The sequence below is a fragment of the Arachis ipaensis genome, chromosome B2 (assembly GCF_059453495.1).
Source record: "Arachis ipaensis isolate K30076 ecotype BB chromosome B2, ASM5945349v1, whole genome shotgun sequence".
NCBI classification, from domain to species: domain Eukaryota; kingdom Viridiplantae; phylum Streptophyta; class Magnoliopsida; order Fabales; family Fabaceae; genus Arachis; species Arachis ipaensis.
This window is the reverse complement of record NC_142437.1, coordinates 4,469,572-4,491,811: the sequence shown is the minus strand read 5'-3', so window position 1 is coordinate 4,491,811 and position 22,240 is coordinate 4,469,572. Positions and strand designations below refer to the sequence as shown.

The 22,240-nt window shown below is 32.2% G+C and overlaps 4 protein-coding genes across 4 annotated transcripts; 3 read left to right on the top strand and 1 right to left on the bottom strand.

Annotated features, from left to right (window-relative positions):
* The first annotated feature begins 1,522 nt into the window (after positions 1-1,522).
* On the top strand, positions 1,523-4,126 carry LOC107623493 (abscisic acid receptor PYL9). Its single transcript, XM_016325786.3, has 3 exons — positions 1,523-2,034; positions 2,625-2,840; positions 3,441-4,126. Exons 1-3 carry the CDS (start codon positions 1,894-1,896, stop codon positions 3,654-3,656), a joined length of 573 nt encoding a protein of 190 aa, XP_016181272.2. The 5' UTR covers positions 1,523-1,893; the 3' UTR covers positions 3,657-4,126.
* Positions 4,127-7,137: 3,011 nt separating this feature from the next.
* On the bottom strand, positions 7,138-10,387 carry LOC107626658 (pentatricopeptide (PPR) repeat-containing protein). Its single transcript, XM_021115217.2, has one exon. The coding sequence runs from the start codon at positions 10,196-10,198 to the stop codon at positions 7,337-7,339; it is 2,862 nt and encodes a 953-aa protein (XP_020970876.2). The 5' UTR covers positions 10,199-10,387; the 3' UTR covers positions 7,138-7,336.
* A 4,197-nt stretch (positions 10,388-14,584) lies between these two features.
* Positions 14,585-15,068, top strand: LOC107628127 (uncharacterized). Its single transcript, XM_016330932.3, has one exon. It carries the CDS (start codon positions 14,722-14,724, stop codon positions 14,929-14,931), a length of 210 nt encoding a protein of 69 aa, XP_016186418.1. The 5' UTR covers positions 14,585-14,721; the 3' UTR covers positions 14,932-15,068.
* Positions 15,069-18,537: 3,469 nt separating this feature from the next.
* Positions 18,538-22,216, top strand: LOC107623489 (alpha/beta-Hydrolases superfamily protein). Its single transcript, XM_088503600.1, has 5 exons — positions 18,538-19,005; positions 19,093-19,328; positions 20,986-21,098; positions 21,358-21,498; positions 21,604-22,216. Exons 1-5 carry the CDS (start codon positions 18,729-18,731, stop codon positions 21,851-21,853), a joined length of 1,017 nt encoding a protein of 338 aa, XP_088359726.1. The 5' UTR covers positions 18,538-18,728; the 3' UTR covers positions 21,854-22,216.
* Positions 22,217-22,240: the final 24 nt, after the last annotated feature.

Genomic DNA, 22,240 nt, shown 5'->3' with positions numbered 1-22,240 from the left:
ATTATCAAAATGATATTAAATATTACAAATGTAAATTAAAACAATATTATTTAATAAATCGAGTGACATATGCTTATTTTGTTTAATCAGTAGTATATATTAGATTTGAGTATTAACTATAGAAAAATTAACATTGAAAGAACTATTTTCTTTGTATAATATTTGAAAAACTATATCTATAAGGTCCCTCGGTTGGAGAGGGACACGAAACATACCTTATAAGAGTATGGATATTTCTCCATAATATGATGTATTTTGATGAGTGAGTGTGAGGAGTTTTGACTATCATCCCTATCGTTAAAGATAAAACTGTGAGGTCTTGTGTGACAAAATGGACAATATTGTGCTAGCAGATGGTCTAAACTATTACAGATAGTATCAAAACCAGAAGTCGGATCGATGTGTCAGCAAAGGCGCTCACTTAGGTTTCAATAATAAAAATTACGTTTAAATTTAGATTAATTAAAACCTTTATTCTATAGTATACATATTTTTTGTTTATCAAAGATAATAAAATAAATACTATTATATTTGAAGAAAAAAAAAGAGGAAGTGACATAAATATAGGACCTTGAATTCAAATAAAATAGGAAATCAATATAAAATTAATTATTAATTAATGTACACTAAATATTAGTCACAATTATATATTTGTATATACATTTATATATATATTAATATATTAATTTAAATATTTTTTAACTAAATAATTAACTACTAAAAATAAAATTTGTTATAATAAAATATTAAATTTATAATAAATAAATAATTAAACTTATTTACAGTATATTTTTTTTATAAAATACTAAATACATATTTTTATATGACAATTGATTTTTAATATATATAATTGTTCTTTAATTGATACTCCTAAATCATATTAGTCAAATTTCTAAAAATATTTCTCCAATACCATTAATTTAATCCATAGAGAAAAGAATTACAATAACCCATACAAAAGACTATCTACTAAACCAAACTAAAACTATGTTTAATTGTAACCGATTAATAATCAATCTAAATAGGTCAAATAGTCAATTTATTTGTTCGTTTAAATAAGTGTCAAAATTCGAATTTTATTTTATATATATAATTTATTAGTTAATGACAAGTCTTTAAGAAAAGAAAAAAAAAATCCTAAACGACTCCTGACAATAAATTTAAAAGACAACGAGATATTTAACAAAAAAAATTTAACTCAACTCATAAACTTTACTTTTGTGAGATTAATTAATTCCTGTGCTAAAAAAAATAATATTATTTTTTTATACAAAAACTAAGCAATAAAAAAAAAAGATCATGATTGAGTTGGTGTTTTTTTTTTTTGTCTCGTAATCTTTTCGAAATAATTATCAGAGATCAGGTAGAGTATTCACTTTTAAATAAAATTCAGATTCACGACAAATTACTTCTTAACTCGCCAAGATGAGAGATACTGTACACAAAAAAAAATTATAACAGATTAATTAATTCATAGAAAAAATTAGAAAATATTAAAAGACATTAAAATAAGAACATTGTCGGTGGATTCATGAATTTTTTGTTAGACTGCCAAGCTAAGCTAAGGTTGTCACTTTTTTACACCAAACTCTCTCTCTCTCTCTCTCTGTGGAACCAAAGCTTATCCCACCCCACTTGTTGCCTCTGCCATATCTAATAGGCAAAAAGAGTTAAAGACAGAGAGAGAAAAAACAGAAAAAACAGAAACAACAATAACACCCATCAGAGGGAAAGTTCAGAAACACACATACATAGATATATAGATAGATATACACAATTCAGATAAGCATAAAAAAGAAAGAAAGTAACCAACTTTCTTTTCACACACTCACACAACAACTACATAGGTAGAGATAGATAGAGAAGAAGAAGGAGAAGAAAGAAAAGTGAGTGATGATGAACGGTAGTTGTGGTGGTGGTGAACCTTATGGTGCCATTGAAGCACAGTACATAAGGAGGCACCATAGGCATGAACCTAGGGACAACCAGTGCACTTCTGCACTTGTCAAACACATAAGAGCTCCTGTTCATCTTGTGAGTTGTTGTTACTCTTCTTTTTGGATCAGTTTCTTTTGGTTCTGAATTGGGTTTTGTCTTGTCTGTTAGGTGTTTGTGATTTGTTCTGTGAGAGAAGGAAAAAAATGATTTTTTTTTTCTTGGGTTTTGTTTGAAGAGAGATCTGAACTATGTGCTATTTTGGGGTGACTTGTTTTGGTTTTCAATGATATTTAAGCCATCTTGGTATGTTAGTTATGAGGTTCTGACATTTCAATTGATGGGGTGCTGTAAAAGTTGGTTTTTTCAGCTCATGAATGGAAGTTTTCGGTTTGTTTGTGGTGGTTTATGTGGATTTCAATGGAACTTTGGTGTCATATCCAATTTCTCAAGATCAAAAATCAATTTCTGTAAAGCTTGATTTCTTTATATGTATTACTTATTTGAGTTTCACATCTTTAACTTGTAGCTCTTTGCAGAGTTGTTTTTTCAGTAAACAAAATTAAGAATTTATGATTATTTGATGACATGTTTCATTATTGTGTGAACTTTGTACTATTGTAGCAAAAAAGAGAACACAATGGATTATTGATTGATCTGATTGGTTTATTTTGTTTTTCTCTGTTTAGGTGTGGTCTCTGGTGAGAAGATTTGATCAACCTCAGAAATATAAACCATTTGTTAGCAGGTGTATCATGCAAGGGGACCTTGGCATTGGTAGTGTTAGAGAAGTGAATGTTAAATCTGGTCTTCCAGCTACAACCAGCACTGAGAGGTTAGAACAACTTGATGATGAAGAACACATTCTTGGCATAAGAATTGTAGGAGGTGATCACAGGCTGAGGGTATGACTATGAAACTTTGTTCTTCCTCATTTGTTTTATGCATCTTTCTTAGATTCATTATGATGACCAATATATTGTTAGCTTCTTATATAGGTTCAATATTGGAAATCTAGAACTTGGTTCGAGTAAGAGTGTCGATATGCGAATAAGCGTTGGAGATGGCAAATAAATCATTTGCCTGCTTTTGTTGTTTACTCTATTTCCTTTTTATCTATCACTTTCAGGGGTATACTAAATTTTCATAGTGATGAATAAAAGATAATGGTTGATTGAATTTTTGGGATCTTACTTCATTGTTTCTATGATCATGATTGACTTTTCTTTCCTGAAACGGGAAGAAAATTTTGTCATTGACCTGGCTCTCCTATCATGTATATAGGGAATTTGTTGAAAGGATTTGGATTTCGGGAGCTCCTATTTGTCAGTGGTATTGAATCTTTTGGGTTTATGATTCGTTTTTGTATTGTATTTGCAATCTTTGTTGACTTTCTTTTTTCGACTTACTATAGAAGTAAAGTTGGATTCACAAACTACAATGTTTTGATATATGTTTGTGTTTATCTCTATTACGATGTTAATCGTGTTTTGTCGAATATGCAGAACTATTCTTCCATAATCACAGTTCATCCGGAGGTCATTGAAGGAAGACCTGGTACAATGGTGATCGAATCGTTTGTCGTGGATGTGCCCGATGGCAACACCAAGGACGAAACTTGCTACTTTGTGGAGGCCTTGATCAGGTGCAACCTTAGCTCTTTGGCTGATGTCTCAGAAAGGATGGCTGTGCAGGGCCGAACCGATCCAATCAACCAGTAACTAAGTACCTCCTCGGTCGAAAGAAGTTGGGGTTCAATGGTTTAGACGATCCGTGGTGGAGACATGTTAAGAGTATAGCTAATACTTTCCATGTTCCGCAGAAGTTTTGGATGTTTTTTCTTCTATAATCACGGATACTAGTCCCCTGTTACCATTTCTCCTAAAAGTTCTTAGCTCTGTAATCCTCTTCCGAAGCTGAGTTTCTCTTTTTTCGCCTTTTGTATGATGAGATCCTTGCTTCAAATGATGAGTACTTAGAGATGGTAATGGGGAAGCTGCATTTTCTTTGCTTATGTTCTTCTTCCTGGGTTTAGTGGATGATGATCATCATCATCTTGGTGTGTTACAACACTTAATTCTGTAAATATTTTTGTTGGAGAAGGAAGACATTTTCTTTAGTCTTTTCACCTTTCATGTTTTGTGTTTCATTAGCAACTATAGCAATATTTTAATGGATATTGCTTTATTAATTTGGTATGAGTTTTGTACCTTTTGTTAGCATCTCTTTTTGCAAAATTTTTCCTTCTTTAGGGTTATGTTTAGAATAGCCAATCAAATTCACATAGGGGCATGCTTGATTTATAGTTTGCAGATCTTTTCTCTTTTTTTTTTTTTTTAAAAAAAAGGAAAAAATTTACAGGGTAGTAAATTTTGTCAATTTTGTTGAAACCATGGTTTGAGCTTCAGTAATAGCCTTATTTTAATCCTTAATGTTTATTTGCTCATAATGTTTAAAATATTTTATTTTTGTTTAAAAAAAGGTTTTAATTGGACATAATATTGTTCCTATTATTAGTTTTTTCCTTAGCTCCAAAATTATAGTACTAAACTATTTACATTTATATTAAAGAGAAAAAAGTAGTTTAATTTTTCAATAATATTTTTGCTCTTGTGCTAAGTACTAACAATGTTAAATATTTAACCTATATTTAATAATGTGATAGTATTTAGTAATTAGTACATTTGAATTTTTTGGAATAAAATTATAATATTTTAAACATTAAATTCAAACATTAAAGACTAAAACAATAATCTATCCAATGACAAAAAATGTGTGGAATACAGAGGAACTTAATTAGTTAGCATTTTTTAATAATGGTCTAAGATGTGCCAAATGAAATTTCCAACCATACTAAATGTCTCTTTCTTGCTAAGCATCATGCATTTTCTGTCGATACATTATATGGTATACACTATACTATAAGAAATGGATCATTTACCCTATAATGTTTAGTTGTTTACCACATGATGCATATGAGAGGATGAATAATTCTAAGATGTATGTGATAATTTGATACAAATTTGGTCATGTTTTAGATTTTTATCATTAATATTAATAGAAAAAGTTGCAAGCTTAAACAAAGGATTTGTAAAAGAATTTGGTAAAAATTAGCATATGATTAAGTTATATAAATTTCTGAGAGAGGATTTATTTCCAATAGAAGAAAGAGTGAAAAAGACTTCACTCATTTCCTTAAGTGGAAGGGTTGGAGTGTCTCACTCTCATGCCAATCACAATTGTAGGAATGAGTGTTTTCTTAGGAATACCATCTTTTTGTCTTACATTTGTAGTGGCAAATTTAGCCCCATATGCACAAATAAATAAATAAATAAATAAATACCAGGTTAAATTATCTAAGATTGAGGGTATTTATACAACTCATCTTTAAATACCTTTTATTAATTGTTAATTAGACCAATCTTAAATTTCTATTTTATTATATTTTATATAAATGATTGAAATTTAAAAAAAAAAGAGTAATATTTATAATATTTAAACCTCTTAATCAGATTACTATTTTTTTTAATAAATTTCCAAACATGCTATATATATTTTCTTTCAAAAAAGGAAAAAAATTGAACCAATAATGTACTAGTTTATTTGTTATTTTTAGGTTTAATTACTCTATCGGTCTCTATAATTTTATTGAATTTTCAATTAGGTCTTTGTATTTTTTTTTCTTATCAATTGAGCCCCTATATCGTATTAGATTTTGTAATTAAGTCCCTACCGTGACAAAAACGTTAGAATTAACGGAATATTCCGTTAAACAAAACGAATTTGCATAACACTTGACTGAATATTCTGTATAGTTAAATAGAATATTCCATTAATTCAAACGTTTTTGTCACGATAGGGACTTAGTTACAAAATCTGATATAGTGTAGAAACTCAATTAAAAAAAAAAATATAAAAACTTAATTGAAAATTCGATAAAACTATAAGAACTGACAGAATAATTAAACCTTATTTTTAATAAATGTTTAGTTACACTATTTATTCTTTTTGTTTTCCAAAATATCCGTTAATTCGGCGGGCCAAAAATTATTTCGTACTTATTTAAACTTTATTTAAAGATATGTTTTTAACCAATAAATTATTACATACAAAAAATAAAATTTAAAATTTTTACACTTATTTAAATTTACTAGTAAATTGACTCTGGCTAATCATTTTTTATCTATGGTATTTTTCATTCCAACAAATTAAATACTAATTTGTTATGGATCTAAACTATATTTAAGAGTCTGTGATTGATCAATGAATTATTATATATATAAATCAAAGTTCAAACCTTAAACACTTATTTAAATGAATGAATGAACTCATTACTCGACGATTCTAAGTAAGTTTTCGACCATCCAATTTAGTTGCTACACTATTTACTTTACTTACATGATGCGATCTTTATGGGACATACATGTACATGATAGATTTACACGCTACTTAGTGGCTATTATTATATGATTAAATGCATGATTGATTTTATGGTGGAAAATTTAATCTGTTATTATCCGTGAACTCCACTCCCCACTCAAATTTCTCAACTGCCACGTACATATACCACTCTCCATCCAATATCTTGAGTGTGACTCCCAAATGAGTTATATGCATGTATCTTCATTCTTACTTACATGGGCATGATTAAAAAATGTTAAGTGTGTTTATTTTGTCTCATATATGTGGTAGATGAGTAAACATAGATAATACATTATTAATTACAAGCTTTAATAATTAATCTGGTTGGTAGCTAATTAAACTCCCCAAACTGTTAATCAAATAAAACCAACAAAAAGTAAGCCATTTCAGGTGAAGATTGTATTTGAGAGAATGAATTTTTTATGTATTCATTATTTATTGCAACTCTATTCGAGATTCAATACTTGTTTTTTTTTTTTAGTTTTCTACGGTATCCCTCAACACTAATATATTACGTTAAGCTGTTATGGATTAGAACTCTATTTAAAGATTTGTTGTTGGCTAATGGATTTTCCAGGGTATCTCTCAATACTAATCTGTCGCGGGTCAGAACTCTATTCGTGATTTATCGTGAATTACACAGACTAATGAACTAACTACTAGACTAACCTAACTTGGTTATACTCTTATTTATATTTCCAACAAATTCTAATGTGCTAACCAACTAATTAAGCAGACCAATATTAATTAGATCGTAACATTATCCAACATCAAAGAGGGTTTGATACCAATTACCGTATATGTATGTAAAAGTATTACACAAAAACTATTTACACCAATATTTAGTGTGAAAAACCAAAAAACATGCTCATCCCTTAGTTTAGGTTTTTTTTTTCCATCATGAACACATGGCATACAAAAGAATATGGTGTTAAGAGAATATGAACAAAGAAAAAGAATGATCTGCCTGTGCTTATTGTTACCAACAACCATTACAGGAGCATTTTCCATTCACAAAATGGTGAAAACGGCCGCCATCTCGGAGCAAAATCTCGCGATTTTCGGCCGAAGAAATGTACTTGGCTAATGTGTGACAATCCTGACAAATTCTTGTGTTCTTAACTACCCTGATAGGTGATCCACCTTTTGTTTTCATGAGTCCATATGTGATAGCTAGCTTCTCAGTGTGACTGAGAAGAACCTTCTCCTTTTCATTGTTGTCAATATTTTGATACACACAACTTATATCAGGCACATATCCTAGCTTCTTCACCTTAGAAACTAACTGATATAATTCGAAATATATTTCGCCTTCTTCTTGATGTGATTTCCCTTCTGTAGAGAACACATGAGTAGTTTGATTTACCTGTATCCAGCTCCAAACACCAGGGCTTTTCAACCCTGCAGCAACCATTGTGTCTCTAAGGCGCTGCGCGTCGTCCCATTTGCCTAAAGCCGAATATATATTCATCATTATAACATAGTTGGCAGAATTATAAGGCTCTAGCTTGAACAGATTCCTCGACGCAGTCTCGGCTAGCATAATGTTTTTGTGAATTCGGCAGGATGCAAGAAGAGCTCCCCAGATACTAGCATCCGGATTTACTGGCATAGTTTGGATGAAATGCAGAGCTTCGTCAAGAAAACCAGATTTTCCAAGAAGGTCCACCATGCAAGAATAGTGCTCAATTGTTGGAACAATGTTGTAATCTGTACTCATACTGTCAAAGTACTTCCATCCATCATTGATTCGACCTGAATTCTTGCAGCCGGATAGAAGAGCTGTGAAGGTAATAGAATCAGGGATGATACCAGTTTTGAGCATTTTGTTAAAAAGAAAAATTACTTCTTCACCGTGGCCGTGAATAGCATATCCCATCATCATACAGTTCCAACAAGGAAGTGTTTTCCCCTCTATTCTTCCGAAAATTTCGCATGCTACTTTCAACTTCCCTGCCTTGCTATACATGTCAATGAGTGCTGTGGCTATGTACATATCCTCTATAAATCCATGTCTTATGCAGAGGCAGTGTATCTCTTCGCCTTTCTTTAGAAGCGACTGGCCGGAGCAAGCTCGAAGTAAGCTGCAAATAGTAGTAGAATTAGGCCTTACATTTTGTGCTTGCATTTGGCCGAAAAACCGGATGGAATCCATATGATTTTTGTTCCGAGAACTGCCGGATACCATTGCAGTCCATGAAACCACATTAGGTGAAAATCCTGAACTCTTCATCCTATTAATCACATCCATAGCTTCCTCGCTTCGGCCATGCATTGAATAACCAGAAATCAAACTGTTCCATGTAACTATATCAGGTTTTATACTTTCTTTCTCCATCTGGTTCAATAGTTCTTCAGCATCACTAAACTGTCCCTTGAAGGAGTACCCTGATATCAATGAATTCCAAGCACAGATGTTTTTGTTCTTTGTGCGATGGAACACTTTTTGAGCTTTATGTAACTCATCATTCTTGATATACATATCCATCAATGAAGTGCAAACATAAACATCATGATCAAGCTTGTTTCTCAATATGTAACCATGAATTTCTTTCCCTAAGTTGAAGATACCCAATTCAATAATTGCTTGTAGTGCACTAGTTACCGAGCCCGAATCCGGCTTCAAGCCTTCGACTTGCAGGCTCCGGAAATTGGCCAGAACAGCTTTGTATGAACCCTGAAGAAGAAGACCTGACATAAGAGAATTCCAAGTTATAATGTCTGGTTTAATGCCGGAAGCTTCCATTTCTTGGAAGATATCCAGGGCATCTTCCAAGTTGCCATAACCAGCATAACATGAAATAATTGAGTTCCAAGATGACAAGTTATAATCCTCCATTGAATCAAAAAATGTTCTAGCCATTTTAAGACTATGATTCTTAGAGTACATGCTAATTATGGAATTGCTAATGGACATGTTCGACACTAATCCCCGCCTTAAAACATATCCATGAATTTGTTTCCCTTCGTTGAGAGCTCTCAATTTTCCACATGCTTGCAGCACCTTGACAATGGTGCCACCGGTGGCTTTAGCCGAAGATAACTGCATGCCGCGAAACAATTCTAAGCCATCAAACCACTTCTCACTCCTCAGGCTCGCCATAATTATCGTGTTCCACAAGAAATCTTCTTTCTGGGGCGCTTCATCAAACACTTGGTATGCTCTATCTACACCCCAGCACTTCTCATACAAATTGATCAATGCACAACACAAATGCACATCAAAATGGAATCCTCTCTTTATCAAACAAGCATGAATCTCTAATCCAACCTTCAAATCCATCAAAACCAAGCAAATTTTCAGAACAACAGTGAAAGCTATGCTATCAAATTCAACACCTTTCTTATGCAGTTCACCAAATACAGCAAGAATCTCATAAGGGTCACCTCCAAAACTTCCAAATTTCTCCAAGAAAGAGTTCCATAGAAGATAATTCCTCGATAAACCAACAAAGAAAACCTTTATTGCAGACACAAAATCATCAAATTCCAAATAGTATCTCATAACGGTTTCATCTATTGTGGCCAAGGTACTACTACCACCTTTGTTTCTTGGCATTTTCAGCATCTGTGCATGTAGTTCCCTCACAGAATTCAAATCCCTTATCTCACACAATTCATCCAAAAAGTGAAAGCATGGAGAAAGGTTTGGTGGGGCAAATAGGGTATCAGAAAAATGAGGCTTCTTATCTAACACTCCAACAGAAATTGAAGTGGATGATGAATGGCTTCTAAGGATTTGTGTGTTGTTATGAACATAATAAGGATCAAGATGATGTAAAGATAATGGATTATGATTATCTTTAAGGCTATGGTACTGTGAGATGATGGAAGATGCCATTGGAATTTGGAACTGTGTATGTATGATAAACTTGAAATAGCAATTATGTTACTTTTTCATCAGTTAGATTCTTGGAACATTTTACAAACACTTGGGGTGCATGAACTTGAGTTGTTTATGTGGATAAGGTTATCCTAAGAAAAAAGTGAAGTGTCATTTCATAAGAAACTCTATTGGCCAAGCTAGATTCAAGAGGAGAAATTCTTAATTAACATTTTTCCCCCTTTAAAGTTTAAACTCTGAACAAAATAATTGAGCTTAATTTCTACATTGCGTAAAATTTATTATTTAGACAGTGGAAAAGTTAATTACTTTCATTTTTGTTATAGTTTATATTATTGATTATATTACATGTATATTAAAATCAGTCATTAAAGTTAGCAATTAGTATAAAATACATATTAAAATATAAATACATATTAAAAATAAATTAAACCACACATATATTATATACAAATATTTAGTGGCTGATTTTTGTATACAAATAACATTTTTTATATATTATAGATAGCACAAAAAATTAAATCGTTGATTAAAGAAAGTCTAAAAATTAGTAAATGTCTTACAATATATATTGTCAAATATCATATTATAATATTATGAAATTCCACGACTAATATAGGCCATGTTGTTTGGAATTTTTTTATTTATAAATTAAAAAAAATTATTATTTCTCCTAACATGATAAAAAAAATTGTATTTGGAGAATTAAAGTCCAAAAGTCATGTTAAAGAAAATAATAATTTTTTTATTTTATAAATGAAAAAAAATCTTATGTTGTTTCCTTGTACATTTTATTTATGTATTTTTGTCACATGTAAGAATGGTGGCGTAGCTGGAAAAAACAAATCAAGAACAATGAGAGAAATTCCGAGTAAATACCTATAGTAGTCCCTGAGATTCGTGCAAATACTCAATGTAATTCTCAAGATCCCAATTTTTTTATTGTAGTCTTCCAGCTAGAGTTCCGAGCACTCAAAGTGGTCCCTGGGCATATTTCTAGTAATGAGTCATCACCGGAGCGCTGACGTGGCGTCGTTTTGCCAGGCTGGAGCTGAGCTGGCTCATTTTCAATTTATACCCACATTGGTCCCTCGCAGTTGGTGTTATTGTACAAAGCTCCACTCATGCATGCTTTACTCTCCCTCTTTCTCGCATTTTTCATCGCATTCTTCAGGCTCCCAATTCTCTTCCTCTGTGCTCTCCAAACCTACATCGACCTCAGAAAGCGCCCCAAGAATAAGAACAAGTTCGATTTCGACGAGAAAAATGCCTAGATCTTCAGGCTCAAGCAACCATGCTCACCTATGCATAATCACTACTTGTGCCTTGTGGTTTTGCAGTTTCTTGACCCACCTGTGCTGGTACTTCTCAAATGGGTACCTTCCAGAGACCTTCTTGGTCAGCAGCACACTACTCAATATGTACGTCAAATTCCACCTCTTGGAAGAGGCACACAAGCTGTTCGACGAAATGCCCGAACGAAATGTTGTTTCATGAACTACTTTGATATCTGCTTATTCTCAGGCTAAGTTAGGGATGCAGGCCCATGTCTATGTGTTGAAGTATGATCAAGATCTTATCCTTAACAATGCATTGTTAGGGAAGATGCAAAGCTCATTTTCAATAGGATGGCTGAGAAGGATGTTATTTCTTCATGTATGTTCTTTCTGCTTTTGTAGATATCTGGGCAATGTGTGAGGGAAGATTTCACTTTATAGAATAATACAAATAAGATGGCTTATTGTAGTAACACAAATTCTGTTTTGAAACTTGAGTCAGAGTGGATAAAGTACAGAAAATCATCTTCTTATACTGCTCATATTGTTCGTTTTTCCACATCTTGTATGCCTTGGTCTTGTAGAATCCTCATGGGTGAAGAGTATTTTGAGTTCCTATAGTTTGGTGCTCTACTCAGTTATACATTTTTTACACTATTTGATTGATTAGTCACAGTTGCGGACAAAATTTCTGTTCTTGGTAATATTATATCTGAATGTGTTAATGATCATTTAAAAAATGCCTGAATGCATTGCTGGTAAGAAGTGGTTCACAGAATCGAATATGTGTTTTTCTAATTTACCTAATAAGAAAAATCAAACACTTTCTAAGAGCAAGCATTCTATGCGCTCTTGAGTTATCGGATGAGGATGATGATAGCTCGATTCTACCTCGGCTGCCTGATGATGTTTCCAAGTATTGCTTAGCACTTGTGCCTCATTTGGACCTCCCGGCTAAGTGTTTGTAAGAGATGAAGGTGTTTCATTCAGGCAAATAAAGAAAATTGGCTTGTTTTATAATGGTAAGAAAATTGGCTGGCTTGGTTGAGGAATGACTTTTCCTGTTAACTGCAGATAAAGAAGGGAAAGGAAGCCATTGGGAGGTAATGGATTTTCAGGGTCAGAATCCTCGATCTCTTTCACCAATGCCTGGTCCAACATTTTAGGTTGGGTGCCAATATGCCTGCAAGAGCAGAGCGCATGGCCCAGCGGAGTGATTTGGATCAATACACTACCGTCAGAATCAGCCATTTGACCACTTATCACAATGGAGAGACTAGCGATGTTGTTCTATATTTTGGGATTATTGACATCTTGCAAGACTATGATATCAGCAAGAAGCTGGAGCATGTGATGAAGAGAGCGATGAACAAGAAGAAGAGATAAATTTTATGAAAATTTGGGGATTTAGGATTAAATATAATGGGAGAGACCAACGTGGGTACGTACAAATTAAAAATTAGCCAGCTCAGTTAGCCGTTGGAGCCCTCTAGCGTGGTAAAACGTCGCCACATCAGCGCTTCGGTGATGACTCATCACCAGAAATATGCATAGGGATCACTTTGAGTGTTCGGAGCTCTATTTGGAGGACTACAATGGAAAAATCGAGGATCTTGAGGATGACATTGAGTATTTGCGCGAATCTCAGAAACGACTATGGGCATTTACTCGAGAAATTCCATCATCAAGTGTATATTTTCTTAAGGTAAATTATAGACTTATTTTACCAACTATCTATCCCTTATTTGAAGAATAAACTATTAAAATGTCTCTAGAATTATTAAATCGTTGACAAAAATAGTTTTCAAATTTACTAATCACAAATTATTCTTAAAATATTTTAAAATATGAAAAAAATAATTTTTTTTATAAGTGTTAAATGATTTTTGTATTTAACAAATTGTTTGTGTATTTTATCAAAAATATTTTGAGAATATTTAAGTAACGATTAAAAAAAGCGAAACAAAAATTTGACTTTTACATTTTCTATTTTAAAAATAAAGATGTATATTTTTTTAATTATGCTTGCAAAAGTATAAATTTAATGGCTGAATATTTTGTATTGCTTTTGAAATATTTTATAGATATTTTTAACGCTAACAATGTAAATAGTATCTTTGTTAATAATTTGTGATTCAGAAAACATTTTTAGTGGTTTATTATTATTTTTTTAATATAACATCTATAAACTTTAGTTGCTAAACCAGCTAACACAGATTAGTGCTATACGTGTGGATATGAGTTGTAAAACAAAATTTGAAATCAGAAATTCAGAATCACTTGATTTTGTTTTGCAACCTTTGACTCTTTCTTACTCATCAATTTCTTGTCCCTTGTGCCAAAAACTCCACCACCCTCACCTTTTATAACTAGTAAAATAGTTAAAGTAAATTTAATATGTACTTTTCAATATTTCAAATTATTTATTATTGTTTATTATTTATAATATTTATAAGATATATACAATACAGAAAAAAAACATTATATATATTTTTTTTCAAAACACATATTAAATGTGTCACACAGAAACATGTATCGATTTTAAAAATATTATATACATACAAAAAATTTATCATCAAATTAATTATTATATATTTATGATTTTAATTACTCTCTTAATTCTTATAGTTTCACTTCACCAAATTTTTAATTAGATCTCTATATTTTTTTTTTAATTAGATCTTCACACTATTTTTAGTTTTATAATTAAATATTTTTAGTATAAAATTTGTTAGCGTTAACTAAATATTTCTTCTCAAATTAAATATATCCATAATTAAAAATCTAATTAGATCTTTGACTACATATTTTTTTAAAAAAATATTCTATTAATTTTAATATTTTTTATGTAAAAAAAAAACTGAATTACAAAATAAAAAATAATGTAAAAATTCAATTAAGAAAAACAAGAATTTAATTATAAATTTAATAAAATTATAAAGACTAATAAAATAATTATAATTATATTTATATAGAAATACATATATTATTTAATTTATTTTTTATATTTATTTTATATTTGATACAACTAATTGATTTAATAATTATTTTTTGACATATAAATACCAATTTCTTTTAGCACTGTTTCCTTTTTAAACAAGTCCCACTCCCATGTGCATTCATTGCAATCACCAACCCAGCACCATTTTACAATACACATTGAAAAGAGAGCAACCACACATAGAGTCATAGAGATTCATTAGAGTGTGAAGAAGAGATAATAGGAGAGAAGAGAAGATTGTAATGGCAGATTGGGGTCCAATTTTTGTGTCAGTAGTGCTGTTTATTCTGTTGACACCAGGGTTGCTGATTCAGATTCCAGGGAGGAACAAGATGGTGGAGTTTGGGAGCTTCCAGACAAGTGGTGCCTCCATTGTTGTTCATTCTATCATCTACTTTGCTCTCATTTGTATCTTCTTGTTAGCCATTGGTATTCACATGTACTTGGGTTAATCATAATTCATAAGTTCAACCTCCCATTATTATTCTTATATTTTTGTACAAGATTATTGGTTCGCTTCTAGATTCTGGTTTTTTAGGTATTAAGAATGATTTTATAATTTATATATATTTTATTAAGTTACTAGTCATCTAGTTCACTAATTAGAGTAAGTAAGTATTAGAATTTGAATTCCTCTTATTCCATATAACAAAACCTTAAATGAAGTTTTAATATTAATTTTTTAAATTAGATTATTTAGTTTTGCAAAAAAAAAAATTAATATAAAGATGAAGATAATATTTTAGTTAAATATTAATATTTAAAATATATTAGAGAATTGTGAATATGTAGAAAATATATTCAATACATATCTTATCTGTTGGTCAGAATGCAGACGCATATTTAATACGCATCTTGCGTATTGTTAGAATGATGACACGTGTTAAACACATATTCTATGTATTATCAAAATAATGACATGTGTTTAACATACACTTTACATGCTGTCACCTATAAAATTCACCACCTGAAATTATACTAAATAATTATATTTTTAACAAAAATACTAATATTTTTTTAATATAAAAAAAATTAGCCTAAATCCTGATTGTGCATTTACAGTATCCGAGATATATAAAATTAGGTATATCAATAACTTTTTTTGCATTAAGGTTGGTAAATAATATATTTAATTAATTTAGATAAAAAAAATCTCAAAATGTTTGTATATTGTCTTTTTCTATATAAAAAATCTGTGTTAAATGGACTTGTGATGAGTTTGGAAAATTCTATCTCTAATTAAGTGATGATCAAACATTATTAACAGCAAAATTATTAATTTAATTTTAATTCATATATGTTAATTAATTTTGTTGTGCAGGCTTTATTTGGGCCGAAACATAAAAAAAATATTGCAAGCCCAAATCAAAACCAACATTCAGTCTTGGTGTATGTTTCCTATAATATGTGGCTGAAGCAATTTGTGATTAATTGGGCCAGAACTCAAACATTGTCATAAGCCAAATTAGTTTGGATGAATCAAAATTTTATTGGGCCAGATTAAATGTTGTTGCTACTAAGTCCAATTTTAATTTTGATGAATGTTCCTCATGCTTGATCCGAAATCAAGTGAAGAAGAAAGCAAAAATTGCTTCCAACGGATCCAAGCATTTTACCATGTGATGGATTCCAAATTTCATTAAATTGTCATTTATTGCATGGAAAATATGAGAGAGAAAGTTGCAGTTAAGTTGATTGATTGTCATAGTATTGCACGCTACCAATAGCTAAGAAAGGAAAGTAAATTAATTCACTTTAGTTTATTTGTTAAAAAACACTTGATTGCTTCTCTCTCTACATTTTCTATTCTCTCATCTCTCTCCTCTTTTTCGGACAATACCCAAGAAACCATGGAAGCAAAACTTAGCTACCGAAAAGAAGGAAAGGCACGTCTAAAGACCATCACAATGATGGCAAGAAAACATAAAAAATGTAGTGGCTGAGATTCTTATCACTTGTAGTAAGATTTTGTGATGAGATCATAGCCTCTCCATACCAAAAATGGATGAAGGAGATTCGGCCAGCAGAAAAGAAGATCTTGGAGGAGATGACTTGTCACCACTTTTGAGTTCACTCATCACAGAAGCTAGCTAGAGTGGCTGCGTGAGGAAGGAAGCAAAAGTGGAGCAGAAGAAGTCATCATCATCATGAAGCATCAAGGGCTAAAAATCCATATTGGAGAGCAAGCCAAGGATGGAGAGCTCGGATTGATGAAGAGTGATGACCAAGGAAGGACTAGAGGTAATTGCATGTTGGTTATTGCATGGATTATCTCTTCTCTCTCTCTGGCCGAACCGGTTTCTGTTACTTGGAGAAGAAGAAGTTGGCTAGGTTTGTTGGTTTCAACCTTGGGGTTTTTCCTATAAGTAAGGGTGAACAGTCAGGGTTGGATTCAAGGAGAAAGTTTGAGAGTGCAAGGCACAGTGTTCTCAGAGCTACCTGAGCTAACAGTTTTCTCTTCTCCTTCAATGTATTCTGTTTTGTATTTTTCTGTTTAATTTTGTCATGTCTTGAGTCTCATGGAAAAAGACAAACAGTGAGGTTTGTATAAAAAAGCCATATAGCGGAAAAAGGCAGAGAGTACAAAATTAAAAGAAAAAAAGCCATAGATGTCCTTAGAGTTCCTTTGTTCATCTATGTTGTGTTTCATGATTCTGTGGGAATCCCCTTGTAAGTTGGGTTAGCACTTTACAGATTGTAATCAGGAAGATTATAGTGAAATTCCATCATGTTTGTGATGGAGACTGGATGTAGGCTGCACTGCACTTAGCAGCTGAACCAGGATATATCTGGGTGTAATTTTCTCTCCTCTCTACTCCATTTCTGTTTCTACTGCACAGGAGTAAAAACCGAAAATATCTCATGTCAAGTGACGAGACAAAAAGAAAAGTCTCGTGGCTAGTCACGAGATAAAAAGAAAAGAAGTTTCCAAAATTGGTTACAAAAGGTCAGCAAGTATTATCAAGCAAAAAAGGGAGCTAAAATTCAACCCCATTCTCTTAGCCACTGATAACCATCAACTTGTCTAAACCATAATGAATTAATGACTCCAAGTCTCCAACTAATACCATCTAACATGTAGATTATGGCAAAAATTTACTTTAATTCATTTAAATAGTTAAAAATGAAGGAAAAAAACCTAAAATAGCTCCTGACAATTATCTCAAAAGACAACGAAGTCCTTGACAAAAATAAAATACCAATCCGGCTCCTGAGATTTACTTTTATGGGATTGATCAGCTCCTGTCCCAAAAAAAGTCAATGTTATTTTTTTGACACAGAGGCTAATCAGTCCAAAAAAAAAAGATCAGGGATCGAGTTGGGTGTTTTTTTTTTTGAGGGTCTTGTTGTCCTTTCGAGATAATTGTGAAGGATCGGATGAGATATTCACTCTTAAATGAAATGCCACTTAATTAAATTTTTTAGATTAAACCAATTAAAAATAAACAATAATATTAAAAAGATAATAATTTAAAATTATTTTATTTAATTTAACATCTATAATTCTTTATATATAATATTTATAATTATATATTATTTGTTGTGTTTAATATTATTCATATTTGGTTACTTCATTTTGTTTTAGTAGTTCAAAGTTCAAACTTGTAGTTAGACTAGATAGAAAAAATTAATCCTGAAAACAAAAATATCCATTGTTAGTATCAATCTTGTCATGCCCAATATTATCATCATAGCTTAACTCTCACGTACTTCAAAATTTAAATGTATTAAATAAAGAGAAATTCTTATTTACATTATGAAACTTAGATTTATTTGTTTCTTAACATGATCACTTGCTTACCACACCAAATTGCCCAATCTTCATTTGATGTTAAAATAAATCATATAAAATCCATAAGAAGTAATGATAAAGACTTATATATAATTGTTTACATATAAAATTAATAGTTAAAAATTATTAAATAATAATTTATTTAAATTTTTTAAATTATTTAATTATTTTAAAATATTAATTTCATATAAAAATAACTATAAGTGAATTTTCACTAAGATTAATATAAAGTTACAAAGCTTAATAACATTTTTGTGGATATTGCAAATCATAAAATATAGTAATATGCTTAGTTCTACACTTCTACTTCTCCACTTGTGCTTCCCTAATCTGAACTGAAGTACTGAACTGAATAACCGTTTTCCATTCTCTTGTTCTATTGGCCCAACAGATTGAACTAATTTAAAAAAAAATAAAAAAATAAAAAATAATTAAAAAAAAAAAGAAAATCGAAAAATGGCCGCAGCCATCTCACTCAGACGCAGCAGCTGCCGTCTCCTCCTAACTCGCTTCCACAACTCAGCCACTCTCGCCGGTCAACGCGGCGGCGCCACCACCACCACCACCACCAGGTGGCTAGAAACCATAGCCTACGAAGAGCTGCGAGCTCATCCTGAAAAACCTTACACTTCAACCGCCTTCTTCATCCATGGCTTCCTCGGATCCTCAAGAAACTGGAGATCCTTTTCTCGCAACCTCCTCGCCTCTCTCTCCAATTCCTCTCTTTCCTCCAGTAATCTCAATCTCTCTTTCTCTCTCACTTTTCGGATCTCGAAGCTTGTCAATCCATCGATTTAACCTTTTTTATTTTTGTATGCAGATTGGAGGACAGTGATGGTGGATATGCGGAATCACGGAAAATCGGCGGAGAGGAAACTGGATCCGCCACACGATATGGAAAATGCGGCTAAGGATTTGGCCGATTTGGTGAAGGCTGAGGGATGGCGTTGGCCTGAGGTTGTGATTGGTCACTCCATGGGTGGAAAGGTTGCTTTGCAGTTTCTTCAGAGTTGTAGCCGCGGTGAATATGGAGATTCAGCTTTGTGCCCTAAACAGGTTTGTCTTTCTAAACAATCACGGTGGAGGATGGAATATGGATAGTAAATTTTAGAATTTTGTAATGGTAGCATTTTAAATGCCTCTAATTAAGTAACTAACTTGGATTGGTTGATTAGTCAGCTCACTCGCCGGTTTATGTCGGGAGTTTGAATCTCGTCTTGAATGGAGCAACCCATTGGTTAGCGCAGCAATCCTTAAATGGAGTTCAGATTTGTGACAAATTAGTTCTTGAGCTGCTGGTTTAGGATACTTTGGGGAAAAAAAAGCCTCTAGTTAAGTACTTTAGGGTGAATTCTAATATTAAGTAGAGTGATATTGCTTCATTGTTAAGAAGTATGTGATTTGGCAAACGAAAGAGTGACATTTGGGTTAATATTTGAATAACGATTGTCTGTTTTATAGACATTCTTCCAAACACTTGCATTTTAGGAAGCATCTCATGAATCCTAGTAAACTTCAGAAAGAGAAACAATACAATGACTCATACTGTTTCAAACTCATACACCAACTCGTTGCAAAAGCACACAAATTGTATAGCCAAGCTAAGAAATATACTGAAATACTGTGAAACCTTGTATTTTCTCCTTGTTTTGTCTATGAGTTGGAGTGTGAGTTTGAAAGAGTACGAATCATTGTATCATTCTTCTTATTGGAATTTGCATTGCAATCTAATAAAGTGTCAGTAGCCTTCACCTTTTTCTTTGGTCTACATTTTCATCCCTTATATGGAACTAGTCCTTGAGTAGACCTTAAATTTTCAATGTTGAATAACTGATATTAGCAATATAAGCATTTCTGGTGTCATTCTTAGGATAAACTTCTCCTAGCGAAAATTCCATATGCTGGGACTAAGATATTGTCCTGCAATTCTATTATTGCATCCCTAAGCTTGTTATCATAGACAAACCACGCATTGAACTTTCCATATGTCCTTAAATTGATTGTTGAACAAAATTTTGCGCAGCTGCCTTATTGACTCTGCTGTCACTTTAAGCACCTCACTGCAGTTTAGAATAAAAAACGGTGGTACCTCATCCCTATGAATTTGTTTGATAATGCTCAACGTTTGTCGGCTTTTGGCCCTTTGTTATCAGGGTGTCTAATTGAATTTCATGGGCCTTCTGTCCTGTGCAAGTACCATTACTGATTAAGGAAATATAGTCCAAGGCAGCATGTGTCCATGTTACATGGGTATAAAGCGGCTGCCTAACACTTTGAAATAATGGCTGCACTTGCAGGGTTTTTGCTTACTTTGGATCAGTGCAAGAAACTCATCTTCTTCAATGTGTTAATGTTTGGCCAAAGTGAAAAAGAAGAAGAATAATTCTATGTGAAGTATATATTATGTAATATCCATATCCTCATGAGTCGAAATGAAATAATTCGAGACTTATGTAGTAGCAAATATATTGTTAATCACTGACTCTACATTTCAACTGTCTTTCCTCATAAGATTTTAAATTGAATAATTTGCAGTTAGGCCAAATAATGTAATATTCTTTTTTTGTTTAAACTATTATCATTTATCTGTTCTACAAAAACTTTGACGTGAACTTGATTTATTTATCTAGTGCTTAGAATTTTACTGTTGGATACTACAGTTTCAATATATTGTTTTTAAGAATTTTCTATTTTTATTGTTGCTGAAGAACAGCTCTGGGTATTGGACTCTGTCCCTGGAGAAGTGAACCCTCTAAATAGTAATGAAGAAGTTCGGGATGTTTTAAGGACCTTGCAAAGTTTGCCATCACGAATACCTTCTCGGAAGTAAGACTCTTTCGCTGGACTTAGGACATCATACTTTCATTCTTCATTTCTTTTGATGATGCCGTCATTTGTATTGGCTTTCTAAAATACATAATTAGTGTCTAAAAGAATCGATGGCCTATTGAATGTGAATCGAATTTACCTTGTGATTTTGCCCAATCTTAATTGAACATTTTATCGCAAATTTACAAAATGAGAAAATATTTCTCAGCCCCAATCATCATTCTAGTTACTTAAATGTGGTTTGCATCTCTTTCAGGTGGCTTGTTAATCATCTGTTAGGACTTGGTTACTCTAAGGCATTGTCAGATTGGATAGGCACAAATCTTAAGAAAGTTGATGATCATGAGACTTGGGTATTTGATCTTCAAAATGCTCAGCAGATGTTTGATTCTTATTGGTAACTCAAGCAGATTAACTGAATGTCTTGTTATTCATATATTCTGAAAATTTTGCTTTGATATTCCTCCATTTAACAATCCTGAATTTTACACATTGATTGTAGGGAAAAGTCCTATTGGAATCTATTAGAGAACCCTCCCAAAGGTACAGAAATAATAATTGTTCGTGCCGAAAAAAGTGACAGGTGGGACGAAGATGCTGTTGAGCGGATCCAAAAACTGGCGAATAGGGAAGCAACCGAGTCTCTTGGAAAAGTTTCTTTCAGTCTTCTTCCAAATTCTGGTCATTGGGTTCATGTTGACAACCCAAAGGGACTGCTAGAGATTCTAGCTCCCAAGATTTCATCCCTTTAGTTCATGATCTAGTTGGATTTGCTAAACAGGCATGCGGCTCACCAAATACTTTAACAATTTTTAGAATTTTACCTTGGAGAATCTTAAACCTCCCATGGTAAGATTCCATGAATGTTTATAGTTCAGAGTGAAAAATCCTATACTGTTAGCAGAAGTTAGTCAATACTAATGTACTAAGAAATTATATTTATTGGGGGTGTGCTGTTGTAACAAGCTCAAAGCACAAAATACCAGAGCAATTTGCAGCTTATAATTTTTTTCAGAATTTTTGTATTAATAATCTTACCCCTGCCTGAATGGCCATTCATTCATCTAATGCACTCTTGTTAAGCATCTTAAATTTCAAAAGGAAACGAATTGAAATAAAGAATTTCACATGAAGTATTC

What these genes read in the sequence shown, in the direction of transcription:
- LOC107623493 (XM_016325786.3), top strand. Translation starts at nt 1,894, where the DNA reads ATGATGAACGGTAGTTGTGGTGGTGGTGAACCTTATGGTGCCATTGAA. An exon ending in TAAGAGCTCCTGTTCATCTT is followed by an intron (nt 2,035 to 2,624) that starts GTGAGTTGTTGT and finishes TTCTCTGTTTAG; the next exon opens with GTGTGGTCTCTGGTGAGAAG. An exon ending in GAGGTGATCACAGGCTGAGG is followed by an intron (nt 2,841 to 3,440) that starts GTATGACTATGA and finishes TCGAATATGCAG; the next exon opens with AACTATTCTTCCATAATCAC.
- LOC107626658 (XM_021115217.2), bottom strand. Translation starts at nt 10,198, where the DNA reads ATGGCATCTTCCATCATCTCACAGTACCATAGCCTTAAAGATAATCAT.
- LOC107623489 (XM_088503600.1), top strand. Translation starts at nt 18,729, where the DNA reads ATGGCCGCAGCCATCTCACTCAGACGCAGCAGCTGCCGTCTCCTCCTA. An exon ending in CAATTCCTCTCTTTCCTCCA is followed by an intron (nt 19,006 to 19,092) that starts GTAATCTCAATC and finishes TTTTGTATGCAG; the next exon opens with ATTGGAGGACAGTGATGGTG. An exon ending in CAGCTTTGTGCCCTAAACAG is followed by an intron (nt 19,329 to 20,985) that starts GTTTGTCTTTCT and finishes GCTGAAGAACAG; the next exon opens with CTCTGGGTATTGGACTCTGT.
- LOC107628127 (XM_016330932.3), top strand. Translation starts at nt 14,722, where the DNA reads ATGGCAGATTGGGGTCCAATTTTTGTGTCAGTAGTGCTGTTTATTCTG.